General features: G+C 37.1%; 1 protein-coding gene across 3 annotated transcripts in view; it reads right to left on the bottom strand.

The window, feature by feature from the left end:
- Positions 1 to 245: 245 nt before the first annotated feature.
- LOC122800808 (arrestin domain-containing protein 3-like) overlaps positions 246 to 10,998 on the bottom strand; it is a 45,578-nt gene continuing 34,825 nt past the window's right edge. For 2 of the 3 annotated variants that reach the window (XM_044070086.1, XM_044070088.1), the window contains exons 7-8: positions 7,066 to 7,250; positions 246 to 2,643 (exon numbers count right to left, since the gene is read on the bottom strand). In XM_044070086.1, the coding sequence (XP_043926021.1) occupies positions 2,587 to 2,643; positions 7,066 to 7,250 (242 nt within the window). In that variant the 3' untranslated portion in view covers positions 246 to 2,586. The remainder of the gene's footprint in view (positions 2,644 to 7,065; positions 7,251 to 10,998) is intronic. The other variant, XM_044070087.1, reaches the window with a different exon arrangement.

The following is a 10,998-nucleotide window of genomic DNA, read 5'->3' as shown; positions in this document are numbered from 1 at the left end:
TTATCCTTTTTTCAAATTAATTACAGATACTTCAGACATCAAAATGCTTAAATTCAAAAACAGATACAACTGCACTAAGAAGCTTTTCATAGACAAATCTGTTTTGCTACAAAACTATTCCATTTTTTTCAAGGTATGAAACTTTTATAGTTTATATACTTGCAATATTTTTGCTTGGATCACACACTCAACAAAATCAGCTAATGACTAGACAACTTATGTAAATACAAAACGCAACTAAAAGGTTTATTACAAAAACATGTTTATTTCCACAAGGAAGAGCTCAAGGAACAATCAATCATTGTTTGCAAACATTTCTTTTATAACATAATCTACAAAGACAATTAACAGCACCAAACTAAAAAAAAATAAAATAAAAGTAAAATGTACAAACAACCACAGAATAAAGTCTGTAAAACAAACAAGAAAACATTGAATATTGCACATTGTTCCTAGAACATTTTGGATTTTTTTTTTGAATTTGTTGTTCCCAATTTAAAATTAGGAACCTAGCTTGAATACTGGACTACTACGTACGTCCCATGTACATCTACAATATATGTATTGACAAATACATAGACAGTTGTGATGATACAGATCAACAATGTCCTTAAGAAGTGGATGCAATTATATAGCACAGAAACAACCACCAAGATATGGAATTATCTTTTAAAGATAAACGGGACAGGTCTTTATTCTAATCACATTTTCTTCGGATATTTACTTGACTGGAATATGTTGGCTGATCTCACTTCTTTAATCACACTGTGATGCAAATAGCTACCCTATGTTTTAGGTGCTAGCAATTGTTCCCTAGTCTACATTAATAAAGAGGGATTTCTCTGACCAAACAACAACAAATGCCCTTTGATGCCAAGCAGGAATATTATGTTCATTGTAAGAGGAATCAGGGAAAGTCATGGGCATCCACATTTCTTTTTATAACCTTTAAATGATATTTTGTCCCCTTTCCCTTTTTATCCCACCAGGCAGCAGTGATTTAACTGAAAAGTCAAACTCCTTGGTAAAGAACAGAAGCCAGATTTGGCTACAGTTAACTGAGCATAAAGCTCTTTTAAGTGTTCAGCTGGCATTTGTTCATTTCTTAATAAGGCCTCAGATGAATGCAAACAGTTACTTATTTAGATCACAAGCATTAATGTGATCACTTTTTTCTCAAAACTTTCAATGCATACTAAGATTTTACTGCACATTAAATATCACATCAGTCCCAGAAATGTTTCCTGGTTCTCTCAGTCTAGTAAACAAAACAATCAGCTACCACACCAAAGACCATTTGTTACACTAACTTCACTGCAATAACTGTAGCAGACTGTTTGTTTTTCGATTTAACAAAAACGCCCCTCATGATCCTTCCTAATTAAATCACTGAATTTCTCATCAGAGGATGGAACGGAAAAGAGAACACCAAAAAAGAAAAAAAATTCTTGTCAGAGGATGGAACATGGAATTTAAAAAGATAACAGGATACAAAAGTGCCACGTCATTATTCCTCTGACTTTTGCATTTTGCTGGTGCTATTTTTCTGAATTCTGCCTGCCCCAGCTTACTAAAACTAGGTTATCTGGTAATAAGTGTATCTGTTCTGCAGCTAAGACAGGATAAAAAGGGAACTGGTATCGCTTATTGCATTTTGTGCAAGTCCCTCTTTTCAAGAAGTGCAATTTAATGAAACAAAAAGCCATCGATAGTTTGGCAAGTGGTAAGTTCACCTGAGATTGAGCATTTAGGCAGCCTGTAACATAACGCTGCTGTGCAGTGACAGTAGAAAGGCAACAAATGTATAAAAGATGTTAAGAACTACTGAACCCACAGACATTCTCTGCTCTGTTTTTATACACCATCAGCCAGTTTCCTTATAATCTGTTGCTGTTCTACTACAAAAGGAAGCAAAAGAAATGCACAACAAAGCAGACTGGCTTAAAGGCATTTGATGTTTGCAAGAATGTCCACATAACTGAATCCAGACTGACGGAAGTGATAGAAGGTCAGCATATTAGAGCAATACTGAGTGAGAAAATGTATGTGCAAGCACAGTCTGGCTACATAAAAGTAAAATTTAAAACGTCAGTGCACTGTCTTTTAAGTTTATGACTTTTTTTTGTTTGTTCTTCTTGCAGTCCACAGATGAGCTACACAGGTAGGAAGAGCCTGTGGTTTACAGCTGAGTGCCTCAAAGACGCTGTAGTGATATTAAATGGAACCATAAAATACAAGCACTGAAGAAAGCGTGCAAATTTTTGCATGAACAGGAGGCGTTTATCCATTCCTCATCTGACGAATGCTGCAAATGTCAACACATACGACCATACACCAACTGTTGCTCCAAATATGTGCCAATGGTATTTCATGAAAGGAGCAAGTTAGTTTCTTCAGGCATGCGAAACAGTTACTTGCTTAGAACACAAGCACTATCATGATCACAGGTTGTATGCATGTATCCACACAATATCAGGAAAAACATGAATTCCTGTAAAAGCGGATCTCCAATACACATTCTCTTGTCCTCGGAAGAGAAGCGCTTCTGTCTGCAATGAACTTCAGCCATCTGGTGCAGACCACTCTTCAACGGGATGGACAGATTGGCCTCTCTTCTGTAGACTGGTCTGGATTTGGGTCAACCTAGAAAGAAATGACATTACAGATACTTTCAGAACAACAATCATCTTTCTAGGCACAGCTAATTTAATCTCAAACTGAAATTACAAAATATCACTGCAACTATAAATAGGTAAAACTTAAATTCAGTTTAAGCAGATGAAATGGCAGGGATTCCTTAATTTTGTATGAAGGACAGTAGATGACAAACAGTGCAAACTAACCTGTGCGTTTTATAATGCTACATAAAACTATTGTACTTGGACTGGAAGAAGAAGCACAGAAAAATAAAGCTTCCACTTTCTGACTTCACATTCAATTAAGAGACAGGTGACATCAGTCCTGACGTATTATGCCTCTTCAGAAATAAAGAAAAGCAAACCCTCATGGCATACTGTACGCAAAGCACATTTCTTATATTATTTTACTATAATTACAGTACATTTTACCATCAGGCTCTAATATGTAAATAACACTGTGACAAAAGTGTTAATTAACAAATTAAAAAAAAAAATATATATATATATATATATATATATATATATATATATATATATATATACATAAATAAATACAACAGTAGTGTGTCAAAGTGATATTCATTCTACAAACATTAATGTCAACTCTTGTTTACTCTATATGCAAACAAAATGACTTACCATACCTGGGAATTTGGATCAAATACAGTATGTGGATGATTCATCAACTGCACTGCCTAATAATGGACCTCATTTAGTAAGCTCCACACTTCCAAACTTATTTAATTCACTCCAAATAAAACTAAACAACATGGGTTTACTTCTTAATACTTCTAAAATGAACCCAATACTATTTTTCCTAAATCAGGCCCCTGTCCTCTTCTAATAATTAAATCTGGTGCTATTCTCACTTCTAATAATACGTCCTTGCTGTGCCGTGGTACCATTGTTTCATCCAACATAACATACTAATTGATTCACTTGATAACATCAGAATTACAGGAGTACCACCTTCCAAACTTTTAAGAGTTCCCCTTGATAACCAATTAAAATGTCACCTGCACATATAAAAGTAAAGTCAGCATCAACTAGAGAAAACTGTACACTGCAAAACATTTCAAATAAAAAAAAATACAAGAGTTGCCATAGCAAGGTCATACACTCTTCCTACATTAAAATACTTCCCTGTTCTTTTTACTATGCCATCCATAAAGTGGAAGCTCAAACTGGGACATGGCAGAATATCTAGACTTCTTGCTGGTCACCAAAATGTACCTCATTATTAGCACTGTCTCCCCACCGGTTTAGCTGGCTGGACTGCAGTCACAAGCTTGATGCCGCACAACACGCTGACTTCCTCAAATTTTTCACATTACCCATCTGCCCATCTCTATCTCCTACTACCACTTGCTGTAAAAAAACCTGTGATTGACTAGTCTCTAGTGAATACACTTGACAATAACAGATATGATGACTCAAAATTTGCTGTATATGTTGGCAAACAATGGAACAAATTACTGTTTAACATAAGAATGATTCCCCATAAACAGTCCTTAAGAAAATCTCCTTAAAGCCCATCTTTGGCTAAAATGGACAGTCAACAAGATTGTATCTTAAGTTTAGGCATAATTGTGCTCATCTTATTACGTTTAAGTACTGGAAACACATACAAGCCCACAGTACATACTTAAATCTACAACTACCAGATTTATTATGGGAAAATCTGCACTAAAGCTAGGAAAACCTGATTATATACTTTAATGCGGGGAAGATTTAGCTTTAAGGACATTCAGCAAATGCCTTTAAATATTACCTGTGTCATGTCTATCCACCCATCTGTCAATCCATCCATCCGCAACCCATTTCTCCTATTTTTTTTGCACATGGGGTTAGGGTGTCACATCAATAGTGGCAGTCCTGCAGCCAATGTTTACACCAAGCTCATATAGAGACGTGTTTCTATCACGTTTTCTATAATCTTCTCTTAAAATATTAAGTTCCAAATTGCTGTATATCTCTATACCTTTCATGTCTATATGTCAGTTTGTTACTTTCTTTAGTAGCCTGTATTTTTTGTATCAATACCACTGTATAATTTATGCTATACCATATCTGCTTTGAGCGCTTCCCTGGGAAGCCACTGAAAATGAGCTTTCTGAATTGGATATTTCAGTCAACAAATGTAATTAGTTAATAAATGCATACATACATACACATGTACATAATGAATGAAAGAAAAAAAGAAAAAAAGAAAAAAATGTAAATAATGCATCAATTATAAAAGATGAGGCAGATGAGATACCCTTCAGAAAGGCAACTTTGTCTAAAGATACAAACTTCATCTATTTCTTTGCAGGCAAGACACTGTAAATTAAAACAGCAAGTATATATTATCTATGGACAAAGGTCATATTCATCAGCAATTGTCTTACAGATTCATAGGTTCACAGGTAAGTACTAGGCTAGCTGGCCTTGTGGGATATTTTGAGCCTAGCCAGTTTCCCTTTTGTGCTCTAATTGTCTATCCCATCCCATGGCTGATAATTATATTTTACTCCCTAATAAGAATAACTGGGATCATACCATAGACAATTTGAAGGGACCCATGAAGCTGCTTCTGTCCATTAGTAGTGCATCAGGTGGTCCTCGGGTAAATTTTCTGTTTCCCATCCATAGATTCAAGTTGCGCTTGAATATGGACAGAGATGAACCTTTGTTTTATGTAGAAGGGCAGTCTTTTCCACAACATTGGTATCCTCTGTGAGATATAGCTGTCCCTCCAAACCATTCTGCTGATGCTGCAGAAGAGGTTTATATCCCTACACAGAATATTTATGATGTCATCTGACTTGCTGATGTGCAGTAAATCCATCTGTATGGGTACAGAGGATGCCAAGTATGCCAGACTCAGGTCACCTCTTCCCAGTCCATAGGATACCGAGTCTAGTGATGAGACTGAGTCGGTCCATGTTGGACATGTTGTTTAAGTCATGTAGCCTTTTAGTAAGGTATCTATGTGGGCATTCCAACTGTTGCATGTACTGGACAGACACTTGCCGAAGAAGGCACTACACTCAGTAAGTGGCCTAATAAGGACTAGGTAATAGTAAGGTATCTATGCGGGCATCCCAACTGTTGCATGTACTGGACAGACACTTGCCGAAGAAGGCACTACACTCAGTAAGTGGCCTAATAAGGACTAGGTAAAGGGACACAAGTATCCATATATCTAGACACAATCCTGCTGTTTGTAAGCTGTACAATATAGAAGGACAAAGGATGCATGTTGGTCAAAAATCAGGTCACTGTCCACACAAGTTTCCAAATCCCAAAACAACTGGGTCAACTCTTAGGGGTGTATTGTTAATGTGGTAATTGCCTGGGATACACGATTTCCCAAAGGATACAATAATGCACGTTTTGGCATTTAGTTTTAGTCCATGACTCTGGCACCAGTTATTTACTTGGGACAAATTTTCCTGCAGACTGGCTAAATCATTTAGGGATTCGATGACTGTTTTCTACTTTTACTTCAGAAAAGTAGATGCCGAACAGGAGACCCAAACATGTCTTGGTTGTTTTATTCACGAAAGGAAAATTTGCACACCTTGATTTTAGAGGTGTTTTTTTATCTCATTGTACTACACAGCACATGAAACTTACTGTTCTGCATGTGGTCATCTTGTAACTGGTTAGCCATTTCCAGTCGGATTTTCTTTCTGTAATATTACCATCCTCCAAATGTTATTCCCGTTGTCTGAATAGAACAGCAAAATCATTACTTTTGTAACTTTTTTTTTTTTTGCTGTTACAGGCAGCTTCACTTTTCCCCATGGCTGTGCAACCATGGGGTGAGTATATACATGAAGGGGCGGGTGGGGGGTCAGTATATACATATAGAGGTGGGTGGGGAATCACCACTGACATGACTATTAAAGAGTAGGCTTGCTCCTACTGAGAAAAGTATAAATTACTCTTTTGTGAGGGTACTGTTTTGGATGGTTGAGAAGCCATCAACTTTGCTTGAAAAGCCTACATTTTACCTGGTTGCAAGACGTGCTCATAAGAAAACCAATTCCTGCTCTGCATCAGAAAGAAGTCAAACAAATTTTAAGCTGTCCACCTTAGGTGCCACAGTCTCCATAATGTACACCCATTGGAAATAAACTACTATGAAAAAGAAAATTATTCCATGTAGGAGGGGAAAAAGGAACTGGGATTTCAGAAAGCTACAGTAACAGTGAGTCAGTTAAAACAAACCCTGTTTCCTTGCATTTGAAAGATACTTTCAAAAGTGTGGTTATCACAGTTCTGTAGAGAATGTTAGTGAGGTAAACCTGACTCTCTAACCCAGTCCTTACAACCTGTAGCTTATGACAAAGTACATTGTACAAAACACATCTACGCAGTATGAATTACGGTATAAACAAACTGTACAGTTCAAAAGCATTTAGTTTAAGGAACTTACAATTTTACAAAACAACTGCCAACATCTTACCTCTGAATACAGAGGTGGGGGCTGATACCGAAATTCGTGGATATATTGGTAGAGTGGTCCCTCTGGTGCCCGATCCAAGTCACCACGAAGAGTTGATGGTGCTAAGTTACTCAACCGTTGCTCATCTGTAACAACATCTGCATAGCTAGGAGGTGCTGATAAAACAAAAAGTAAAGCAGGACCATGTTAATGCATGAAAGCTTGTCCCATCTTTTAACAAGAATCCTTAATAAGATACTACTCGCCTTACAGCCATCAAAGGACCTCATGCCACTGCCAACAACTACCATTTCTTGTATACAGACAGTCTTGTCAATCTTGGCACTCACGTGTACACACACACACACACACACACACGCACACACACACACACACACACACACACACACACACACACACACACACACACACACACACACACACACAAACACCATTAAACTCTTTCCATTGTAAAACTTTCTAACTGGATGACCTACTAGTAAAGTTCTTGTGCGGGGAATTATGTCAGACTGACTGTGTGTTTATTCACCACATTTATTATGGAGTTGCATTGTTTTATACCCAGCCTAAGAAAATACCTTTAAGATAGAGATCTGAAAATACAGACTACACAGACAAGTACCCATTTACTGACAGAAGATGCCTGTTTTATGACAGCTCTGAACTCTGTTTACTAATGTTGCTAGACAAGGTGTACATTGAGATAACAAGATTTCAACAACATCTTCAGACATCTCCAGTTGAGAAGCAGCAGAAATGAGCAAAATGAAAAAAAAAAAAAAAAGGTAAGGTGAAAAAGTATATCGGTGCAGTAGATGAGAAGAAAATAACCTTAAGCTATCTAAGACAGAAGACTGCGTCTATATCACTTTACTGAAGACACTATTTAGAGAATCACTATTTGTTGAACCCACTTAATTGAAAGCTAATTTCGCCAAAGGATCTCTTCAGCGAATATTTTCCCTGGGAAAGAAACTAGTCAACCACCTACCAACCATCACAAAAACTACAAAATTTAAAACCCAGTAAAGTGGGGGCTTTGCCCCCCCCACCCCCCAATGTGAGGGGCTGCACCTCCCACACATCCCCTAACTAAATATACCAAATCAGAGACTGCACAACAGTGGAGAAAAGGGCAAATTCTTGATGATGGCCAACTACTTTCCCAGGGAAAAAATTCACTGAAGAGATGCTTCGGTTGAAATTCGCTTTCAATTAAGTGGGTTTGACAAATGGCGATTCGCTAAATAGGGTCTTTGATAAAGTGATATAGACCCAGCAGGTTAGGGTATTGCATGAGTACGGTATTAATCAGAAAAGGAAATATCTGAGTAACAGCCTTTCAGAGATACTTGCATTTTAAAATTACTTCTGCAGTTTCACTCTGTAATGATCACACATTATGACTTTTGGATAACAATAAATACAAACATTTGCAAGGCAATAAGTTTGAAATTATATGAGGGAACTAACAAGGCTTAAATATGACAAATCAAAATGCAATGAACTAATTATTACAAAAAATAAAATGACAGTATTAAATGATTTCCATTAACAAAATGGTATTATACAATAACTATAATAAGTGACTATTTTAATAGAATTATACAATGATTTTTTTCTAAAAAAGGCAGGTTAAGGATCAATTGTTAAAATGAATGAACACAGTGAATTTCTGCGCACTCTCAACCTGATCTTGTGGTCTTCCTAACACTCAAGACTCTCACATACTTGGGTAATTACTGAAATTTGTTTTGAATATACTGCTAACCAGCGGACTATGCCGGTCACTTGTTCAGACCATCTGGGAGCAGTGGTAAAGTATCCTTACGTATTTGTTCCACTACTGCCTCGCACCAAATCTCTGTCATGTCACAGACTGAATAAACTGTTCAGTAATTCCCAAACTAAATAAAAGTCAAATACACTACTGCCAGCCAAAAGATCCTCCTCAGTGTCTCTTAATGACCATGATAACCTCAGTAAGCTGAGCTCTATACCTATAAATTCCAAATTTGCACAATCTGGGTGCCAGACTAGTCATCCATTAACTGGAAACAGTCCAAGTTCCCACCAGAAGTGACAACCTACTTGACCTTGCCCATGAAAATGCTGCCTCTACCTGCACCTCTACTAATGCCGTGCTCTTCTTGATCAAATCTGATCACCAAACTGTCATCCTCACCCTCTACATTTCCACTATCCTGCTCATTGCTACCACATTCAGAGATTATTCCAGGGTGAAGAAATTCAAAAGCATGCACCACTAACTCCGTCATTAAGATCGCCACACGTACATCTGACTGTCCATCTACACCAACAAATAGAGAACACTGCTCCCATTTTAATTTTAAGAGAAATTCAAAGATAAATCCCTATTGTAGAATCCCCAAATAAATGATTCCCCCTTCCACCATGGTAAGAGACAAACAGGCTAGCAGAAAACAACTCAAGTACACCATTAGGGTAATATCGGGAGCATATGAACGTAAAAGTAGCTTCTAACTCCATCGATAACCATAAGATTTTTCTCCATCTACATTAGGAGTATTAAAAGTAACACCAACCACTGCTCCATGCTCCATTAGAAAGGTGCTACCTATTCTGATCAGAAAGCAATAGTAAATATCCTAGCAAAGAATACACAGTGAATGTCCTAGCTGACAAATTCAGTCCAATTTCACCCCTTAAGAGTTGAAAATTCAGTTTCCAATTCACCCATTCAGTTCACTCATGTTACCTCCTTTTAAACACTAAACTCTTATTTTCCCCAAACCAACATGAAAAATATTCTAGAAACTATCTGAAACCAAACACAAAAGCTCTATGGTCCTAGACAATATACAAGGTACAAACTATTACTTTGTTGACCCGCATTCTAAACTTTTTCAGACTTATCTGTTCCACGGGATATGCACCCGTCCTCTTGCAGAATGGATGCTGTTCTGTCATTCCACACTCCAACACAGTCCCTGACAGCTGCCGTCCTATTAGTTTCACCACCATTATCTGTAAAATCATAGTCTATTTCCTAAAACATGAAAGTGGTGATAATCAAATTTGAATTCATGAGAAGCATAACCTGCCTTCTTAAACTCATTAAATTCTTCACCCCTCCAAACTCCTTGGATAACTAGAAAGACCACAACATTTTCTAACTTGAAAAAGCAAGACTGTTGCCTTGGCTACATGGACAGACTTTACAACCATTTCTTACATCTCTGTCTTGTACTGACAAGTGGCAATCTCTGCTTTGTCTTTTGGCTAATGAGAAAGCCTAGACCTCCGCCACCTCAGAAACACTGCAGACACTAAAAACAATTGTTTCACAGGCCTCAGTCTTCATTACACCATAAGCAAGACCATTCCAATGTTCCTCACTCAAAGAATCCCATGTTTATGGAACAAGCCCCCCTTGCATTTCAAACACTGTAACACACTGGTATCCTTCAAGCCGTAGCTTGACAAATGGAAGTGTACCAACAAATTTAATCTTGGGGCAATTAGTATAACCATCGCTGAGCAAGGTGGCAAATTCTTCCACTAAAGTTTTTGTGTTGCATGTCTAGACTCTGTACCGTTAAGCGGGGGCTGCTTACTGAGAACAAATGAACCAAGAATGGAGTAAAGCACAAAAAAAAAAAAAAAAAAAAGCTACAGTACAAGCAAAGCTCTTACTTAATGAAATACAGTGAAGCACTTTTCGTTGGTAAAATAACAAACTTCAGACTAAAATAGTATTAAACCAAAACTGAACTTCTTAAACAGCATTTTATAAGCCCGCCTTAGACTAGAAAGGAAACGTCATAACAAAATTTTAAATAAAAAAAAAATATATATATATATATATATATATATATATATATATATATAGCACATATATAAAATACATTAACTAAATTC

This window comes from Protopterus annectens, chromosome 4.part1 (genome assembly GCF_019279795.1).
Source record: "Protopterus annectens isolate FY-2018-M chromosome 4.part1, PAN1.0, whole genome shotgun sequence".
NCBI classification, from domain to species: Eukaryota; Metazoa; Chordata; order Ceratodontiformes; family Protopteridae; genus Protopterus; species Protopterus annectens.
The sequence above is the reverse complement of the archived record's forward strand: the minus strand, read 5'-3'. Positions and strand labels throughout refer to the sequence as shown.